Below are 19,375 nucleotides of genomic sequence, written 5' to 3'. Positions count from 1 at the left end.
AAGAAGAGGGAAGAAACAGGAGGAAAATAAGCGGGAGAAGGGATTGAAGGGAAAAAGAGGGAAGAAGGAGAAATTCGAGGATTTGATGGATGGCATTGAGGAGGAGGAGGAGGATGAGGGCAGGAACTGGGAAGGGGGACAGGGAAGAGCCAAAAGACGGAGGAGCAACAGCAGCCAGGGATGGGATGATGGGAATAAAAAATGGGAGAAGGGGAAAGCAAGGAAGCACAAGAAGGGGAAAGTGAAGGGGGTGGAAAAAGTGGGGAAGAGGAAAACAAAGAAGGAAAAATTGCTGGAAGAGATGGAGAAGCATGAGGAGGGAGAGGAAGGAGTGGGAGGTGAACTGGAGGAGAGGGTGGGAAAGGGAAGTGGAGATGGAAAAGGAATAAAGGAGGAGGAAGTGGATGAGAAAGGGGAGGAAGGATTGGGATTGGGAGAGATTCTGAGTGCAGGGATAGGACAGGAGGTGAAGGAGGAGGATGAAGGGAAGGGAGATGTTCCAGGGAAAGAGAAAAAGAGGAAAAACAAGAAGAAAAAGCCAGAGGGGGAAACAAAGGAGGAGAAGAGTGCAGAGGAGGAAACCCCGGGGAAAACTGGGAAAAGGAAATCTAAGGAAGGAGGAGAAGAAAAGAAAGGGGAAGAAAAGAACAATAAAAAGACTAAAAAACAGAAGGAGGAAGAAAAAGAGGCAGAAACCAAATGGAAATGGTAAATTCCAGCGTGCCTTTGGCAGCTCTAACCCAGGGATTGGGATTTAAATTTTATTTTGTGGGACAAAACGGTGAAAATTCCTATTTTTTGGCTCTTTTCCTGTATTTCCTTGAGCCTTGAACTTGTCACTCTTGGAAATGGGTGAGAGATAACGGAAGATCCTGAATGCACAGCAGGATTTGTATCGTAATTATTTTAATTTTTATAACTATTTATAATATTTATTTCTCCTCCAATGATTTTCCTGGTGCCCATCCCAGGAAGGGAGAAGCTCATAATTATTGGAAGGAGATAATTATTATGTTTTAATATTAATAATAAAACATCTGGCAAGACAGCACCACCTCTATCGAGGGACTGAATTCCTTCCCCACTTCCTTCTCCAGCAGTTTTGGGATGATCCAGGCAGGTGCTTTATAGGAAAGGATGAGGAATGTGGCTGCTGGACGCTGGATTATTTTTGGAAGTGCGGCTTTAACCACTTGGTGTCACTCTCTCCAAGAGTTCCCCAAGATCTGGGTTAGAGCAGGAGGAATTTTGGGATGCTTTTTTGGGAGCTTGTGGCAAACCCTGATCTGGGAGGAGATGTTATCCCAGACAGGGATATCCATGGATACCTGGAGCTTTGAGGCGGCTCTTGGAGGATCCAGGCTGACGTGAAATGTGGGATTTTATATTTTTTTTCCTAACGAATGCCTTGTTTGGAATGCCCGGATCCCGGCACAGAGGAGGGAGGCCGGTACGTAGGAATTTCATCCCAAAAATCCCATCCAGGACTGCATTTCCCATGAGGAAATTCCCATGGGTCCCCCCCCCCCCCCCCCCCTTGGCCTCCGTGGGCTCGGGGGGCTGTGGAAGGTGAGTGTGGGGGATGCTCTGCCGGAATTTGGGATCCCAAAGTTTTGTGATCCTGACGCTGCCTTTCTCCGATGCTTTCAGCCCAAATTCCTGGAGCTTGTTGATTTTCCTTGAATATTTCATTTCCTCTGTTTTTACGGCACAATGCACCTTTGGATGCCAGGGGTTTATTCCACTCCGTTTCCCAAGGGGAGGGAAAACAATCACACAAGAAACGGGAATTTTGCTTTCTCCGTGTGGAATCTTGCTGTGTTTTCCCAGAAATCCTTGGCTTTTTTTTTTCTGCTCCTGATTTTCCGGATGGATCTTTCAACAATTTTTTTTTTTTTTTTTTTAGATTTAATTTTGTTGGAATTTTTGTTGCTGCTTCTTAAATCTTCCCAGTTAAAACTTGCAGTGACTTTAAAATCCCGTTTGCTCTGGCAGGAGGGAGATGCCTTAAGATCTTATTTGCATTGAAACCAAGTTACGAATATTCATGAGGCACAGATTTCCCGGAGAATCGTGGCTGCCCCATCCCTGGAAGTATTCCTTGCATTGGATGGGGTTTGGAGCAACCTGGATTAGTGGAAGGTGGCCCCGCCTGTGGAAAGGGGTTGAAATGAGGTGGTTTTTAGGTTCCCTTCGCTCTCCCCCTGAGTCCTTCCGTGTCACCACACCAAACATTCCCTTCCTCAATTCCCTGGATTCCATTCCAGTCTCTTTCAGAGAACAGGGAAACTGAGGCAGCAGCAGAGAAAACGGGATTTCACCTGGAGTTTGTGCCAGCTGTCACTGCTCCAAGCATTTTCCCGGTGTGACCTTGGGAGGAGGTGCCTGATCCCAGATTTGGGATATTCTCATGGATTCCTGTGTGTCTGTTCCAGGTGGGAAGAGGAGAAGAAGGAAGATGGAGTCAAATGGATGCAGCTGGAGCACCGAGGGCCCTACTTTGTGCCCCCCTATGAGCCCTTGCCTGAGGATGTGCAGTTTTATTACGATGGTACATCCGTGGGGGGACCTGGCGCTCGGGGTGGTGCCCTCTCCTTAGGGAAGAGGAATATCCCATTGGAAAAGCCATGGGGTCGAGCTGGAGGATCTTGCACATGGTTGGAGTTACGGGGTTTTTGGGGAGCTGATCCTAATGGCTGTTTTTTCTCATTAAGCTGCATTTTTGGGTTTGAGCTTTGTCAGCTCATCCGTGTTTTCCCACGAGCTGGAAAAAATGGGATTTTACTGATCCATGGCCTCAGTGACTGACACATCCAAGGATTTGGCTGGGCTGCTCCAAGCTCCTGATGTCCCCAGGCTCCCTTCGCATCACCTTAGAGCAGCTCATGGTGTCACTGGCAGGACAGATCCAGGCCTTTGGTGCCTCCTTGTTTTCCTGCCATTCCTGCTGGATTTCCTCCCTTTCCCTGCCCTCAGGTCATCCCTGAACTCATTTCTGATAGATCAAGGGGCGGGGGCAGTAAGGACATTGGGGGTTAGCCAAGGGATCACATTCCCATGGGATCTTGGTGATCCTCAGTTCCCTGTGGCTTCCCATGGGGGTTTCTTTGCAGTAGGAAAAAGCCCAGTTTGGGAAAAGGAGGTGCCCGGAGAGGGCATTGCTGGGAGATCCATGGGGCTGTCAAGGATTTTGGCTCCATGAGGAGGAGCCTTGACAGGGTTTGGACTTCTCCTGTGACCTCGGAGTTGCTGGAGACACCGATGGGTGTTGTGTGGATCTGGGCTGGTGGCTTTGGACTTTGGCATCTTTGATGTTGACTTTTTTTTTTCCTAAAAAAAGTCACCGTTCCTGGATGGAAAAGTGTTTGTGGACAGACAACAACCCCAAGTAGGAAGGGCCCATGGATGAGCTGGGGTGTGTGGGTTGTCATGGGGCTGCTCCAAGGCTCCATTCCCTGCTGTCCAGGAATCCCAAAAACCAGTGGTTCAAGTAGGATTCAACCACACCCTGGATCTCTGCAGGGCGCTTTTTCCTTAAAAAAAGCTCTTTCTAGGTAATTCCTAGGATGAGCCAAGATATTTCTTGGTTTTGTTGTGTTTCTCCAGCCAAAGGGTTCAGGAGGGGATGGTGGCTTTGCCACCTCCAAGAAATGATTCAGTATCCTTAGAAAAAGCTAAGAAATTATCCAAGATTCTACCCAGAGAAGCTGTGGCTGCCCCATCCATCCCTGGAGGTGTTCCAGGTTGGACAGGGCTTGGAGCAACCTGGGATAGTGGGAGGTGTCAGTGCCTCTCTTTTCCCAGGAAAACCCTTGAAGCTGAGCCTGGCCACGGAGGAAATCGCCACCTTCTATGCCAAAATGTTGGATCATGAGTACACGACCAAGGAGATCTTCCAGAACAACTTCTTCCATGACTGGAGGAAGGTACCTTCCCTGGGATTGCTCCTTGATATCCATGAAATCCATCATCCCCAGGCTGTGGTGCGGGATGGAGGGAATGGGAGCGGGATTTGTTCCTTATTTATAATTAAGGTTCTAAATCCTGAGTTATTTCCATGGTTTTTTTTTTGTGGATTTGGACTGGGATTTGCTCTCTGTGCTCTCTCTGAGTTTTAGTGATGGAAGCAGGTGGTGGAGCGTCCTGGAAACAGCTCCAAAACCAGTATGGGGACACCAAAGGAATGAAGGAATGACCTCTGATCCCAAAAAAGAGCAAAACTCTTCCTAGGGAATGTTTACACCTCCCAAATACCTTTGGTGCTGTCCCTGCAGTTGTGTTTGGGGGCTTTTTTCCATATGCGGTTCTTCCACCCTGGAACTGGCTGTGATTTTTCCGAGGAATTGGGATGTAGGTCTCTGTTCCCTCTTCTGGGAAGGAGAAGCCCAAGCAGAAGCTCTGTGTGGAATTAGTTTTGCCTCCTGGCTTTTCCCAGTCCTCCTCATTTCTTTCCCAGGAAATGACCTCAGAGGAGCAGGAGTTAATCAAGGATCTGGACAAGTGTGACTTCAGGGAGATCCACAAATATTTTGTGGAAAAAAATGAGGCCCGGAAAGCTCTTCCCAAGGAGGAAAAGCAGGTGAGGAGTGGTTCCTATGACATGTTTTGGGTACAGTTTTGGGAATTTTGTCTCTTCCTTGTTGTCTTTCCTGGTGTTGTGCCTTGAGCTTGGAGTTCTTCAATCCAGCTCTGTCTCCATGGCCATCACCCTCTCTTCCTGAATTTTATCAGCAGATCCTGCACATTCCATGGCTTTACTGGGTGCCAGTTTTCCTTGGATGATGTTTTGGAGTCCTTCTCTGTGCAGAGGATTGTGGACCTGGCTAAGGGAATGGTGGCACTTAGACTTGTTGCTTGGAATGTTAAAGATCCCTTCCAATCCAGTCCAAACCGTCCTGATTTTTTTGTGGTGTCCTGGTTTCAGAAGCTGAAGGAGGAGGCGGATAAGATCCAGGAGGAATATGGATACTGCATCCTGGATGGGCACCGGGAGAAGATTGGCAACTTCAAAACTGAACCTCCAGGGCTCTTCCGTGGCCGTGGGGAGCACCCCAAAATGGGGATGCTGAAGAAGAGGATCATGCCAGAAGATGTCGTCATCAACTGCAGCAGGTGAGTTGTCTTGGAAGTGCTGAGCTCCTGGGACGTCCTTTGGGATTGGGGGCCCAAAGTTGGGGTTTTTCCATCTTCTACAATTCCTGTTTTCCATACCCTGAGAGTATTTTTTCCCTCTGAGTTATGTGAGCTGGACTGGTCTTAAGCCACCCATTTGGAGACCTTGATTTAAAACATTCCTCACCAGTCCAGAAAGTTTTCCTGTTGTTCCCAGCATCCAAATGATAAACACCTGGTTATGGGAAAGGTCTGGAGCACTGGGAGCAGCTGAGGGAGCTGGAGGGGCTCAGCCTGGAGAAAAAGAGGCTCAGGGGGGACCTTATTGCTCTCCACAACAGGAGGGTGGATCCAGGTGGGGCTTGGTCTCTTCTCCTGGATAATAAATGATAGGAAAAGAGGAAATGGCTTTAAGTTGTTCCAGAAGAGGTTTAGGTTGGATAATTGGGAAAAACTTCTCCACAGAAAGGGTTGTCAAGCACTGGAAGAGGCTGCCAGGGCAGTGGTGGAGTCACCAGTCCTGCAGGGATGTGAAAGCTGTGTAGATGTGGCACCTGGGGACTTGTGGGTTTGGTGGTCGTGGCAGTGCTGGTTCATGGCTGGACACGATCTTGGAGGACTCTTCCAACTTTAACGATTCCATGTTGTGGAGCAATTTTGGGTGGATTCCATGTTTTCTCAGTGGTGGTGACCATCCTTGGCTCACCTCTTTCTTCATGGCCTGAGGGCTCTAATTCTGCTCTTCCCACAGGGATTCCAAGATTCCCGAGCCCCCAGAAGGTCACAGGTGGAAGGAGGTGCGCTTTGACAACACGGTCACCTGGCTGGCCTCGTGGACAGAGAACATCCAGAACACCTTGAAGTACATCATGCTGAATCCCAGCTCCAAGCTGAAGGTTGGAATGGTGCCTTTGGTCAGGTGAAAAAATCTGGGAAAGCTGGGATATGGAATATCAACAAAATGCTCCCTTTTTTTGGCCCTTTACTAAAAAGGGGATAAGCAAAATGAAATGGTGAGAGGGAAAGGACAGATGATTGTGAAGCATCAAACTTATTCCAAGGAATGGGTTGCTCCTGGCTGAGTCATCCTGGTGCCACATTCCTCATGTGTGTCCAGGGAAGGCTGCTGGAAGCCAGGAAGGGGCTGAGAAGATCCGTATGGGCCAGAGTTGGGTTGAGTTCATTTATACCAGGAAGTGGAGGGTAGGAAGAGGTGGGATTGAACTCTGTGGGAAGAGAAAGGGGATTTAAGGCTATTTCCAAGGGCTCCAGGAAAGTGGGAATGCTGCCCAGGTGTGGACACAACTGAGGAAGTCCTGTGTCAGTCCACACTAGTGTCTGGGGAGCCACCTTTGGCCATGATTTGACCACTTGGTCCTCGCTATGCTCTGGATGGTGGAGAACACCCTGACTTGGCCAGGATGCAGATCCAGCACGGCCAGCAGAGGGCACAGAAACCCTGGATGAGCTCTTTCTTCTCCAATTTATTCCCTTCATGGATTTTTCCCAAGAAAACAATGGGGTTTGAGCAGGATTTAGATGCTGGAGGTGTTTCTAGAGCAGGACTTGACTGGTAGGGGTGGAACAAAGATGGGGCACAGAATGGAAAATATCCTGGTTTCCCATTCCAGGGGGAGAAGGACTGGCAGAAATATGAGGTAGCTCGGCGCCTAAAGGATGTTGTCCACGAAATCCGGGCTCAGTACAGAAAAGATTGGAAATCCAAGGAAATAAAGAAGCGGCAAAGAGCGGTGGCCCTGTACTTCATTGATAAGGTATCCACAGCCTCACCCCAGGTCCCCCATCCATGTGGAAATTGGGAATTCCCTCCCCTGAACCACCCCACTTTGCAGTTTTTGGTGTTTGTTGGTTCTACCGCCCAGGGTGGCTCTACATGAGGAATCTGGGGATGATTATGGAATCCTGGAATGGTTTGGTTGGATAAGACCTTAAAGATCATTTCTTTCCAACCCCCTGCCATAGGCAGGCACACCTTCCACTAGACCAGGTGGCTCCAAGGCCCATCCAGCCTGGATTTGAATATTTCCAGAGGTGTGCAAGATGAAAATTGTCCCTAGGGGAAAGTGTCCCAGCCCATGGCAGGGGGTTGGAACCAAGCGATCCTGAAGGTCCCTTCCAAATCATTCTGTGAATCTACAGATGGAGATGACCCAATCTCCTCTAGTCCTGGTCCACTTTAACAGCCTGGGAAAGGGGAATTGAGGTGGGATGGGATGGATGACTCTCTGTTTCCTTCCAGCTGGCCCTGCGAGCTGGGAATGAGAAGGAGGAAGGGGAGACTGCAGACACGGTTGGCTGCTGCTCCCTGCGTGTGGAGCACATCCAGCTGCACCCCCAGCTGGATGGGCAGGAGCACGTGGTGGAGTTTGACTTCCTTGGGAAAGACTCCATCCGTTACTACAACAAAGTGTCCGTGGAGAGGCCGGTGAGTGGGGAAGGAATAGAGGAAGTGCTTGGTTATCTGGATTCCCTCAGTGTTTATCCGTCCCAAATTTCCATCCAAAACCGGTTACCAAGGTGCCTCCTGTGCTTTAGCCCCGGAGAATGGCAGAAATTTTGGGATAGAACTTTCAAGGTTGTTCTACCCTGGGAACCATGAGGGAGAAGTCTCACCTCTTGCTGGAGCACCCTCAGTTGGCTTGTGGGCATCAGGACTTGAAATATCTCCATTTATCTTTAATTCTTTTCCTTTGCTCATGGGAAAGAAGATTTTAATGCTGTTTGTGGGGAAACTGGAATGTTGAAGATGGGAAAGATGGGGGAAACACCCATTGGCACCTTGAAGTTGAGAGGGTTGGTGGGATGTGCCAACACGAGGGTGAATCAGAGTCCATCTGGAAGAGGAGGAGGCAGAGATGAGGGAGATGTCTGGAAGCAATTCATTCCTTGGCTCTGACCAGAGCTGTCCTTTTTCCCTGTTCAGGTGTTCAAGAACCTGCAGCTGTTCATGAAGAACAAGGACCCCACCGATGACCTCTTTGACCAGCTCACTGTGAGTTGTCACCTTGAAGCTTTTCAAACAGCACCGGTGGCCCTGAGGGAGGAGAAGTCAAACCGTGACACCCTTGGCCACCGTTGGTGGTCATCCCTTTGCCTGGTTTTAACTCTCTGCTCTCCAGGGACACCACTGTCACTGTTTGAACACCCTGTGATGTTTTCCAGCCTCCTTCTGCCCTGGAGCATCTCTGCTTCCCTGTGTCCCTGCTGAGGAGCTGGATTCCTGCTCCTTCCCTCCTCCAACTCATCCACTTGGGCCTTTTTTAGCCTGGGAAAGGCTGCCCACATTTGGGAAATTCCTGGAGGTACCAGACCTCGGCTTTTTGATGCTTTTGCACCTCATCGGGGCTCCACAGAAGTGGGAGAGGTTGCTGGAGGGATGTGCTGCCTTCCCTCCTGGAAAAACCTTCTCCCTCATCTTCCTCAGGATGGGATATGTGATCCATGAGCAGCCCCATGTGCTCTGTAGAACAGAGATGTGATATTGGGTGTGAGGCCAGAAAAGACCTCTCAGATCATCAAATCCAAGCCTTAACCCAGCACTGCCAGGTCCACTGCTAAACCGTGTCCCCCGGTGCCAGCGTGTGTCCTCTTGGACATAGATGCGCAGAAATTGTTGACTTCCAGAGAGATTTTTTTGTGGATTTAGGCGGAATTTCAGGCCAGTTTTGGGTAGATGATTGATCTGACCCCACAAGTAGCTCTACAAGCTGCAGAACTTAATTTTTTTTTAATGCCTAATTTTGGTTGCGTAGGCATAAGATGGTCTGAAAAAAAAAAGATTTGTCCCGGCTTCTGCTTGTTCTATTCCTGCTCTTTCATGGAATCGTGGAATGGTTTGGGTAGGAAGGGACCCTAAAGACTGTCAAGTTCCAAAGCCCTGCCATGGGCAGGGACACTTTCCACTATCCCAGGTTCCTCCAAGCCCTGTCCAACCTGGCCTTGAACAATTCCAGGGATGGAGCAGCCACAGCTTCTCTGGGAATTCCATTCCAGGGCCTCCCCACCCTCCCAGGGAAGAATTCCTTCCCAATATCCCATCAAACCCTTTACCAGTTTGAAGCTGTTCCTCCTTGTCCTACCACTAGAATTCCTGATGTGAGTTTCCCTACACTTTTCCTCTGTTTTCCCTCCTCCAGACACACTTCCTGAACAAACACCTCCAGGACCTCATGGATGGTTTGACGGCCAAAGTCTTCAGGACCTACAACGCCTCCATCACCCTGCAGGAGCAGCTCAAGGCCCTCACCAACCGTGAGTTCCAGTGGTTGTGGTGTCACCAGCTGCACCCTGGGACCAAAGGGCTCTGGAATGTCCGTCCATTGCCTCAGGATCCCTAAAACTGCCCATGTCCCACCTGGGCAGGTGATGCTCCACATAGCAGGGTGGGAGTAACTTATGGGGGTGAGCAGCAGGTTGGGAATGTTGGTAAGTGAGAAATGGTGAACTCGGGGATACTCTGACTAACTGCTTGCCAAAATGGGAATATTTTTCCCTCTTTTCCTTGTGCTGCTGGTTGGTTGCACTATTTTTGCCTCTTTGTGTGCATGAGTGATGAGTCACAGCATGAGGTGGTGGTGCTCAATTGTCCTTCCCCAATTTCTACAACCATGATTGCTCTCCCTGGAGAGAAAATGCGACAGCAACTTGTTTACCTTTCCTTCTTCTGTATTCCCTGCTTTTCCCAACTCCTGGAATGGAGACAGAGTGATGCTTTCATTTCTTTCCAGCTGAAGACAACGTTGCAGGAAAGCTCCTGTCCTACAACCGAGCCAACCGAGCCGTGGCCATCCTGTGCAACCATCAGAGGTCTATACCAAAAACCTTTGCCAAGTCCATGCAATTCCTTCAGGAAAAGGTGAGACAGACCCAGATGAGAGATCCCAAACCTAATCTGGCCTCTGAATTTTATTTTGGGCTGGGGTGATATCTGAAGGAATTACCTCGGTCAACAACATCAGGGAATGTCCTGGGAATAGTGGATTGCAACCCAGGGGTGGAGAGGGATGTGGTGACCTCAAATACTGGGGGGAAGCACACTTGGCACAGAATTTGGGTGAGTTTTTATGAGTTTGGGGCATTTTTCATCACTGTGTGTTCAAACTGAGCTGGGGGCCTTTTGTGATGGCAGCTCTGGCCCAGTTGGATCAAGATCAGGGAAATTGGTTTTCCTGCAGAAAGAGCAGCTTGAAAATACCTCAGATTACCCCTTTTAATTGTCCTCAGCTTTTGCTCACACCCCACTGATGGACTGGGACTTTTTTGAGGTCTCTGGTGCTGTCCCAAGTCCCTCAGTCTCAGGCAGGTGCAGAAGATGAACAGATTTAGGAGCTCCAAGTGTTTGTGGCATCTGGGCTGTGATGATATTTTAGAAAATGCTAAAAAATGCTTGAGCCCAGAAAATGCTGCAGGGACAAGGAATGATGAGGGAAGGAAAAGAGGGAGGAGGTTGAAACCTTCAGGGAGTTTGGAAGTGTTGTCTGACTTTATTTTCACCTTCACAGATTGATGCCAAGAAGAAACAAGTGGAGGAAGCCCAGGAAGAAGTGAAAAAAGCTGAAGATGAGTTCGAAGACACAAAAGATGCCAAAGCAGAAGCGTGAGTGGCTCTTCCTTGGAATCCTCGCTTGCAGAAGTATCCAGAGGGCCCACGGATGGGGAAGATGTGTCCCAACACCCCATCAGAACACGAATGCCCATGTTTAGGATTGGGGCCTTCTTGTCCCATGAAAGATGGTTCAGATCTTGTAGATGGTTCCCTTAAGGGATGCCTTTTGCTATCCCAGGTTGCTCCAAACCTTGTCCAACCTGGTCTTGAACACTTCCAGGGATGGGGCAGCCACAGCTTCCCTGGGCAACCCATTCCAGGATGCTGGATTTTGTTTGCCCAACTTTGGTGGTTGAAATTACATTTTTTTATTGTTAATTTTTAATATTACAAAAGCATCTCACCAGATCCAAGTCGTTGAGAAACAGGTTGGTCCTGAATGGCACCTCTGACTCTGCCATTCCAGAGAATTCTTGGCCTTTGGGACATTCTGTGTTGTCTTCTCTGCCCTCAGGAACGTGGAGAGGAAGAAGAAGCTGTTGAAGAGGCTGGAGGAGCAATTGGCCAGGCTGAACGTCCAGGCCACGGACAAGGAGGAGAACAAGCAAATAGCTCTGGGCACATCCAAGCTGAATTACCTGGATCCCAGGATTAGCGTGGCTTGGTGAGTCTTGGGTGTGAAATCATGGAATGGTTTGGGTTGGAAAGGACCTTAAAATTCCTGTTGTTCCATGGGCAGGGACACCTTCCGCTATCCGAGGTTGCTCCAAGCTCCATCCAGCTTGGCCTTGGACACCTGCAGGGATGCAGTGGAGAGGACCCTGCTGGGTAACTGGTCCCCACTGGTGTCTTGTGGTCTGCACAGGTGCAAGAAATTTGGGATTCCCATTGAGAAGATCTACAACAAGACCCAGAGGGAGAAGTTTGCCTGGGCCATCGACATGGCCGGCGAGGACTTTGAATTCTGAGCTGGTGCCTTCCATGTTAAATCCCAAATCCTACTCATTTGGTGCTGTTGGGAAGCCCTTTTTAAAAATTTGCTGCTGCTGGGGACTGAGGGTTGTCTGAGTTTGGTGCCTTTTTTTTTTGTATGGAAAAGCAAACACCTGGATTTCCAGTTGGAACAGGTATTGGTGATTGGGATTTGGGACTTTGGGAACTCTTAATTCCTCTTCAGAGTTGCCAAGTACTTGGGATTTTTTTTCTTTCTTCCTCTGGAGTCTTGGAAGGAGATTAAATAAGAGCCTTAATTGTGCTGATCAACAAGATCAGGTCTAATCCTGTCTCCTTGGGGTAGTGGAGCTGTGCTGCCCTTTCCAGACTGAATGGGATAGATGGGGAAACACAAAGTGATGACAACAGGAAAACAGGGAACTGCAATAAAAACCCCAGGATTGGGTTAGGGGTGCACTGTGGGGAAAGGAAAAACCTCAGGGTTTTACATTTTGGGGGACTTTGTGCCCTTTCACCTCCAGGAGAGGAGAAAGTTGTGCAATGGCAGGGATATTAAATGGAAAAAATACAGGAGGGAATTTGTGTCATGGCAGGAGAAGGTGGGAAGGGAAGATGTTGGATTTAAAAGCAGTTTCACATTGCAGGGGGTTAAAATTCACCTTGGCCATGAACAAAGTGTATTTTGAGCATCCCCATGCGGTTAAATTTTTGTCTGGGAGAGGACATCTCACTTGAGGCCATGTTTATTCCCTTATTTTCTTCACTTGGCCCTGGCTCAGCTCCTGTATCCAGAGCAGAAACTGAACTGTCCAGACAGAGGTTTAGGAAATAGGAAATTTCCTAGGAAACAGGAAAATGCTGGGCCAGGCTCTGTGGGACAGGTGGTGGGGAGTGGGACCAATATTCCTGGAGCTGTTCCTGTGTTGGGATGACACCTTTGGCATCATCCTTCCCACTCCAGCTGTGAATGGAGCAGGCAGGGATCAACAGCATAAACTGGTTGTGTTTGCTGCTTAACTGCCTGCTTTCCACATCCCCGAAAAGGTCCTTTCAGCCCATTCCTGGCAGAATTCCCACATCCCAGTGGATACCAGGTGTGAGCAAACTGTTGCATTGGCAGCAAAACCTTCTGGTACCTCTGGGCTGATGTCCAGGGCTCTGTATTCCAAAGCTCCTGGTGCTTCCCATGTGTTTATTTCCACTCATTCTCGTGTTGAAATTGTTGCTGTTTTGGTTGGAAATGGAGGGCTTGGAATGCATTTCATTAAAACTGGGAGTGGCTTATTTTTACTGACTATCCATGACTGGAGGCTTTTTGCAACTCATTCCAGGTGTGGTTCTGGATGTTCCATCCCTGCTCCAAAGCCAGGTTGGATGAGGCTTGGAGCAACCTGGGATAGTGGAAGGTGTCCTTGCCCATGAATGAGCTTTAAGGTTCCTTTCAATCCAAGCCATTCTGGGATTCTATAAAATAAAGGGGTAATTCCAGAAAGGCTGGGTTTTTTGCTGTCCCAAATGGTCCTGTCCATCTTCATCCTGTTTTTCCTGGAGTCCTCTGAATGTTTCTGGCAATATTCCATAGATCTTTCCCATGGCCTAATGCCCGGGAGCTTTTCCTACTGCTCAGGATCATGTTCTTATCCCAGAGAAGACGATCCCTCTCCCATCCCAATCATTTGGGGTTATTTAGTGGCTCCAAGCAATACTGGTGTGCTAGGATGAACCCTCCTCACTTTGGCCCTTCCAGGCATGGTTTCAACTCTCTTTTTCCAGTGTTTTTCCGAAGTCTCCATCCCTGGCAGTGCTCAGAAAACCTCTGGAAATGGCACTTGAGGACATGGTTTAGTGGTGAACATGGTGGTTGGACTTGATGGTCCTAAAGGTCCTTTCCAACTTTCTGTGATGATGTAGGCAGAGGAAAACCTGTGTTTGAGGCTTTGGGTAACCCAAAATCAAGATAATGACAACAAAAATCAGAAAGGCAAAAGTTTAGCATTTTTCCATTGTGATGGCTTCCTCTTTTTCTTTAAAAAAGGGAAGTTGTAGTTTGTGACAAAACCAGAAGTGACACCTTCCCCTGTGACTTCTTGGTTGCCTAATTTGCTTTTCTTAAGAGCCTTTTGTTCACTGTGGGTGGGAGGAGACCTCACCAAAAATCTACCGGGGACAAAGTTGACTGCTCAGGCTGGTGCTGGATGAGCTTAGGCTTGTTCTAGATACATAATGGAGCTTTAAAGAACAAATTAAAAAAAAAATCCAAACAAACAAAAAAAATCCTGAAAAACCATCTGGGGGTTGGGAAGTTTGTCCACTTCCTGCAGCCTGGGGATGTCCTACATTGATGCCCCTGGGCAGTGGTGATAGAGGGGCTGTTGGAGAAGATAAATTTAGGAGGTGGTGAGAAGTTCCTCTTGCCTTGCTTTGGTATCTGCTGCCCCTGCCCAGACTCTTCCCAGAAATCCAGGGTTGTGATGGCCTTTGGAGGGCTCGAGTTCAACCTTCTCCTCAAAGGAGGGTCAACTTTGGCTGGGTTGTTCAGGGTTTTCTCAAACTTAATTTCAGTGTTTCCACAGAGGGAGATTCCTCCACCATCTCTCAGGGTCACTGTTTTGGAAATGAATCACTGCCCTGGTGTAGGAACCCAGAATGCTGAGAAGATTTCTCTGCCTGTTTTGAAGGGTTCTTAGCCCCCTGAACAACACTGTTTTAACCTCCAACCTTGGAAAAAATTACCAACAGTCAGGCAAGAACTAGAAAATACAGTGGTGTGAATTAGGTGATAGATTACTGTGTAAGATTGTCACAGGGTGAAAAGTTTAAAGGTTTTGGACTTCTCTTTGTAGTAAATAGATAAGAGTAAAAAATATCAAAATGGAGGATTGTTGTTGTTCTCTAAACCTTCTTCTCCTTCTTGTACTACTCCATGTTCTGCAGTAAAAGTAGTTTGGGATGACTGGATAGAGAATTCCACAGTTCCTGCCCGTGTTACTGAATAATTGGTAGGAAAGTGAAAATAATATACATTTTTAGTAACTATTGGTTAAATTATCTTTAAAAGGCTGTGTAAATCTTGATAATTAGAGACTTCACTCCTGCTTTCTGTGCTCTGTGCTGTACCTGGGTCACGCTGGTGGCTCTGTTCCTCTGATAAGACTTAATAAACAGCTATCTAGCAGCATTGAAACTCCAGGAAAAGTTTTGGTTTATCTTTGAAACTCCTTGCAAGGACTTTTAGAAAATTCTCTCCCATCAGGAGGGATTTGATTTATGGCACAGTTCAGTGTCCCCCTGGCAAAGCTTTTCCTTCCTTAGATCTGGTTGGAGTTTCCCTTGATGCATCTGGAAGCAGCTGCTTGTCCTTTGTGCAGAGCCAGAGCCAGATTATCCTTGGACATCAGCTCCATGATTGTCTGTTAAAGGCAGCAACTCCATTTCCCCTCAGCCTGTCGTGTTCCATGGGGTCATTTGGCCCCAAATCTGGGATTTTGAACTTAAATCAAAGAATCATGGAAGGGTTTGGGTTGGAAGAGACCTTAAAGATCATGGAATTCCAACCCTCTGCCATGGGCAGGGACATCTTGCACTATCCCAGGTTGCTCCAAGCCCTGTCCAACCTGGACTTGGACACTTCCAGGGATGGGGCAGCCACAGCTTCTCTGGGAATTCCATTCCAGCCCCTCACAACCCTTACAGGTTCCCAGTATCCCATCTATCCCTGCCCTCTGGCAGTGGGAAGCCATTTCCTGTGTCCTGTCACTCCATCCCTTGTCCCAAGTCCCTCTCCAGCTCTCTTGGAGCCCCTTTAGGCACTGGAAGAGGCTCCAGAAGCTCTCCCTGGAGCCTTCTCTTCTCCAGGCTGGACATTCCCAGCTGTCCCAGCCTGGCTCCAGAGCAGAGGGGCTCCAGCCCTTGGAGCATCTCTGGATCTTGGAGATTCTCTGGATCTGCTCAGCAGCTCCATATCCTTGTGCTGATGATCCCAGCATTGATTCAGCTCTCCAGCTCTGGTGACTCCAACCTAAGGATGGCTGGGGACTCTACAAACAATTCCCCTTCCTGCAGAAGTTGTTTGAGCAGCTGGAAGCTCCTGTGGGATCCATCCCTGGTTGTTGCTTCTGCCATCAGCATCTTGAAGACTTGGGAATTATAAATCCATTAGCCAGAGCTGTGCTCATCACATCACGAACCTTCCCACATTGTGCTCTCTCCTTGGGATGAGTCAGAATCTTGTTCCCTGTCCAACAGGTCCTCGTGGATGAACAAACCTCATCAGCCTCCTGTTTTCCAGAGCCACATTCTGTATTTTCTCATTGGCAGGGCTCCTCCCCTCCCCTGGCCCATCAGGTGATCTAAATCATGGAATCCTTTAGGTTGGAAAAGCCCTTTAAGTTCATCAAGTGCAGCCGTTAATTGCTCTGTTCACCACAAGACAATGTCCCCCCACATTTCCATGTCTTTTAAATCCCTCCAGGAATGGTGACTCAGCCACTTTGGGAAAGGGAGTTCATCAGCTCTGCTTGGCTGCTCTCTCATCTGCTTAATGATGGGGCCTTCAAACGTAGGGGACATGGAATTTTGGCTGATTTATCTTAATTGGTGTGGAGAGGGAAGGGGAGGTGATGGGGCATTTGCTGCTCCACTGCTGCTTCTCCCTTGCATCCAATCCCTGGAGCGATGGGATGAAGGGAAAACCACCCAGCTGCAGCCTGGCAGACTCGTGAAAGGTGGGAAACCCCTGTGGGGATTTGAGGAAGGAAAAGGTGAAGGATTTCCAGAGGGTTTTTCCTTCCTGCCCTTCTCCCTCTGAGGTCTGATGTTGCAAAAATGAGGGAAAAAAAAGGGAAATACAGAGCAGAAACTTTGAAGGGAATGTTTTGTCGGCTTGAGAGGAAAGGGGAAGAACATTTGAGGCTGCAGCTGCTGTGATTCAGGCGCTGTCTCTGAACTCCGTGAGTGGAGACATTTCCTTTCCCAACCTTTTTTAGTGGGAGATAAGAGCGTGGCTGTGGTTTGGCATAAATAAAACATGTGCTGAAAGAGCTCCCTGGATTTCTGTCCCTTCACACTCAGCCAGGCTCAGACGGATGGAAAATCAGCCCAAATTGCAGAGCCATTATCCCAGGCCACGTGTTTGGAAGTGCTGATGCCAAGGAAAGTGGCTGCAGGGAAAGCAACCTGAGAGAAATCGGATCCCTGGGATCAGCTGAAGGACTGGCTAAGGAAGGGCAGAGGAAAGGCTTCCAAGGAAGGATGAAATTCCAGGATTTCAGGTTTGTGCCCTGTGAAGGAGAGCTGACACTGGCTGTGGGGTGAGGATGGCTGCACATCCTGGGTCTCCCCCTAGGAATGAGTGGGTAACATCCAGCCTGGCTCTTCCCATCCCTATTTTTGGCCAGTGGACACCTCTGTTACTCAAAACAAAGAATCAGGAGAAGCTCAGCTGAGTTGTTCCAAGGTCTGAGATTGGCTTCTCCAGACCTTAATCCTGAGCCACTGCAAGCTGGGGCAGGAGAAATCCCAATAAATTACTTTGTTAGTATTCTTAATCCAAGTCAGGATTAAACTGCAATTATGATTTCATTGGCTTGGCTCAGGAATAAGCCTTGGGATAAAGGCTCTCCCAGCTGCATTGAGGCTTTTAAGTTCCTTCAGCTGCTGAGAGCCTGGAAGGAAGAGGGATCATGGAATGATGGAATGGTTTGTGTTGGAAAAGATCTTTAAAGATCATGGAATTCCATCCCCCTGCCATGGAGTGGCTTGCTCCAAGCCCTGTCCAAGCTGGCCTTGGAGTACCTCCAGGGATGGGGCAGCCACAGCTTCTCTGGGAATTCCATTCCAGGGCCTCACCACCTTCACAGGGGACAATTCCTTCCCAGTATCCCATCTAACCCTGCCCTGTGGCAGCGGGAAGCCAGTCCCCTTGTCTTAGTGTAAAAAGTTCCTCTTCCAAGTGATGTGAGGTCTCTCCAGACGGTAGGAGCTTCCAGAAGTTCCCTGGGATTGCCCTGTGTTGCAGTAGGCAGGCAGCTGATTACTTCCCAAAAAATGCCATGTTTCCAGGTGTGTGGGTGGAACTCAGGCTGCCCTTCCTCTTGGAAACAGGGCAGACGATTTCCCTGACAGGATGGGATAACAAGGAAGTCTCCAATCCTTTCCCAGGGTCACTTGGAGTCGAATGAGCTCATTCCGTGGAATCTCTTCCATCTGTTTCTCAAGCTTTTGTTGGGATCTTCTACTCCTGAAGGCTGGATTTGCCAAAGTGGAGGAGAATGGGGTGGCAATTAACTCAACCAGCTTTAATTAGGGCTCCTGCTTCATTCCTGGTTGTCCCCCAAGCAGAAACAGATCCTGACTTTCGCACAGTCCATTCCTGGAGCAGGAAGCAGCACTTCAGTTGGAAGGGAACACCTGGAGGGGTTAAATCTCCACCTCCACCCCTCTCCTGTGCATCCTTGGATCCAAGACAGGATTTCTGACAAAAACAGGCAATGAACTCTAATGTCCTCAAACCCAAATCCTGCTGCTGCTGGGGCTGGAAGGTTGAAGGTGGTGAGGGGAGATAAACTGGCCCTAGAAGGTCTGGCTGCTCTTCCAAGCCCAGGAACTTGGCACAATCCCATTTTTTTTATTTGGCTTCTCTTCCTTTGCTCGTGGGACCCTCTATTGGAAGGCTACAGCCATAATTTCATTCCATTTTTCCTCTAGCCACTTGAGCAGCCTTTGGAGTGTGGCCCTTTAAGCAAAAACCTGGCTGAACTGAGGCTGTGTAACCCCTGACTCCCTTTTGTGATTAAAAAAAAGTTATCTTTATTTTTTTATTTATTTTATTTATTTGATTTTCCTTTCTGTTCTCACATTTGACAGAGCTCCTCCAAGGTGCTGGGCTGGGTCGTCCTCACAGGGCCTTCCTGTGTGCTGGGAAACATAAAATAACACCACAAAAATGACAAAAGCGGGAGATAAAATTCCAGAAATAGAACAGAGAATTGCTCAGTCCAGGTCTTCCTCTTTGAGTCTGAGACAAGGCTGTTTGTTATCCTTTTAATTTGGTATTTTCTGTGGATACTCCTCTGCCCCTCTCAGGTGAGGCCTCACCTGGAGCACTGTGTCCAGATCTGGGATCAGAAGGACGTGGAGCTGCTGGAGCGAGTCCAGAGGAGGCCACAGGGATGCTCCAAGGGCTGGAGCCCCTCTGCTCTCAGTCAGGCTGGGAGAGCTGGGAATGTCCAGCCTGGACAAGAGAAGGCTCCAGGGAGAACTCAGAGACCCTTCCAGTGCCTAAAGGGGCTCCAGGAGAGCTGGAGAGGGACTGGGGACAAGGGATGGAGGGACAGGACACAGGGAATGGCTTTAAACTGGAATACGGTACAGTTAGATGGGATTTTGGGAAGAAATTCTTCCCTGGGAGGGTGGTGAGGGGCTGGAATGGAATTCCCAGAGGCTCTGTGGCTGCCCCATCCCTGGAAGTGTCCAAGGCCAGGTCAGACAGGGCTTGGAGCAAGCTGGGATAGTGGAAGGTGTCCCTGCCCATAGCAGGGGTGGAACTGGATGATCTTCAAAGCCCCTTCCAACCCAAGCTGTTCCATGATTTTACTACTGGCCACGAGCTTTGAGTTTGTAAAACCTCTGGATTGAGGCTTCTTAGATTTGCTCGGACTGAGTTTGTCTTGACCTGCCTGGGGCTTTTCTTCTTTTTTTGTTTTAATCTTGGCTGAGTGGCAAGAGCAATTTTCCTAATTGACC

General features: G+C 48.7%; 1 protein-coding gene across 5 annotated transcripts; it reads left to right on the top strand.

The window, feature by feature from the left end:
- Positions 1-55: 55 nt before the first annotated feature.
- On the top strand, positions 56-16,909 carry TOP1MT (DNA topoisomerase I mitochondrial). 5 transcript variants are annotated; one of them, XM_032091728.1, is made up of 14 exons: positions 672-708; positions 2,436-2,551; positions 3,805-3,926; positions 4,457-4,579; positions 4,925-5,112; positions 5,864-6,008; positions 6,744-6,887; positions 7,373-7,558; positions 8,057-8,125; positions 9,270-9,384; positions 9,861-9,988; positions 10,635-10,729; positions 11,193-11,342; positions 11,544-11,735. In XM_032091728.1, exons 2-14 carry the CDS (start codon positions 2,473-2,475, stop codon positions 11,644-11,646), a joined length of 1,647 nt encoding a protein of 548 aa, XP_031947619.1. In that variant the 5' UTR covers positions 672-708; positions 2,436-2,472; the 3' UTR covers positions 11,647-11,735. The 5 variants fall into 5 exon arrangements, with proteins under 5 accessions (XP_031947583.1, XP_031947619.1, XP_031947600.1 ...); XM_032091709.1 differs by lacking the exons at positions 672-708; positions 11,544-11,735 and adding exons at positions 1,228-1,569; positions 16,703-16,909; XM_032091717.1 differs by lacking the exon at positions 672-708 and adding an exon at positions 1,228-1,569.
- The last annotated feature ends 2,466 nt before the right edge of the window (positions 16,910-19,375 follow it).

Source organism: Corvus moneduloides, chromosome 1 (genome assembly GCF_009650955.1).
Source record: "Corvus moneduloides isolate bCorMon1 chromosome 1, bCorMon1.pri, whole genome shotgun sequence".
Taxonomy (NCBI): Eukaryota; Metazoa; Chordata; class Aves; order Passeriformes; family Corvidae; genus Corvus; species Corvus moneduloides.
The sequence above is the reverse complement of the archived record's forward strand: the minus strand, read 5'-3'. Positions and strand labels throughout refer to the sequence as shown.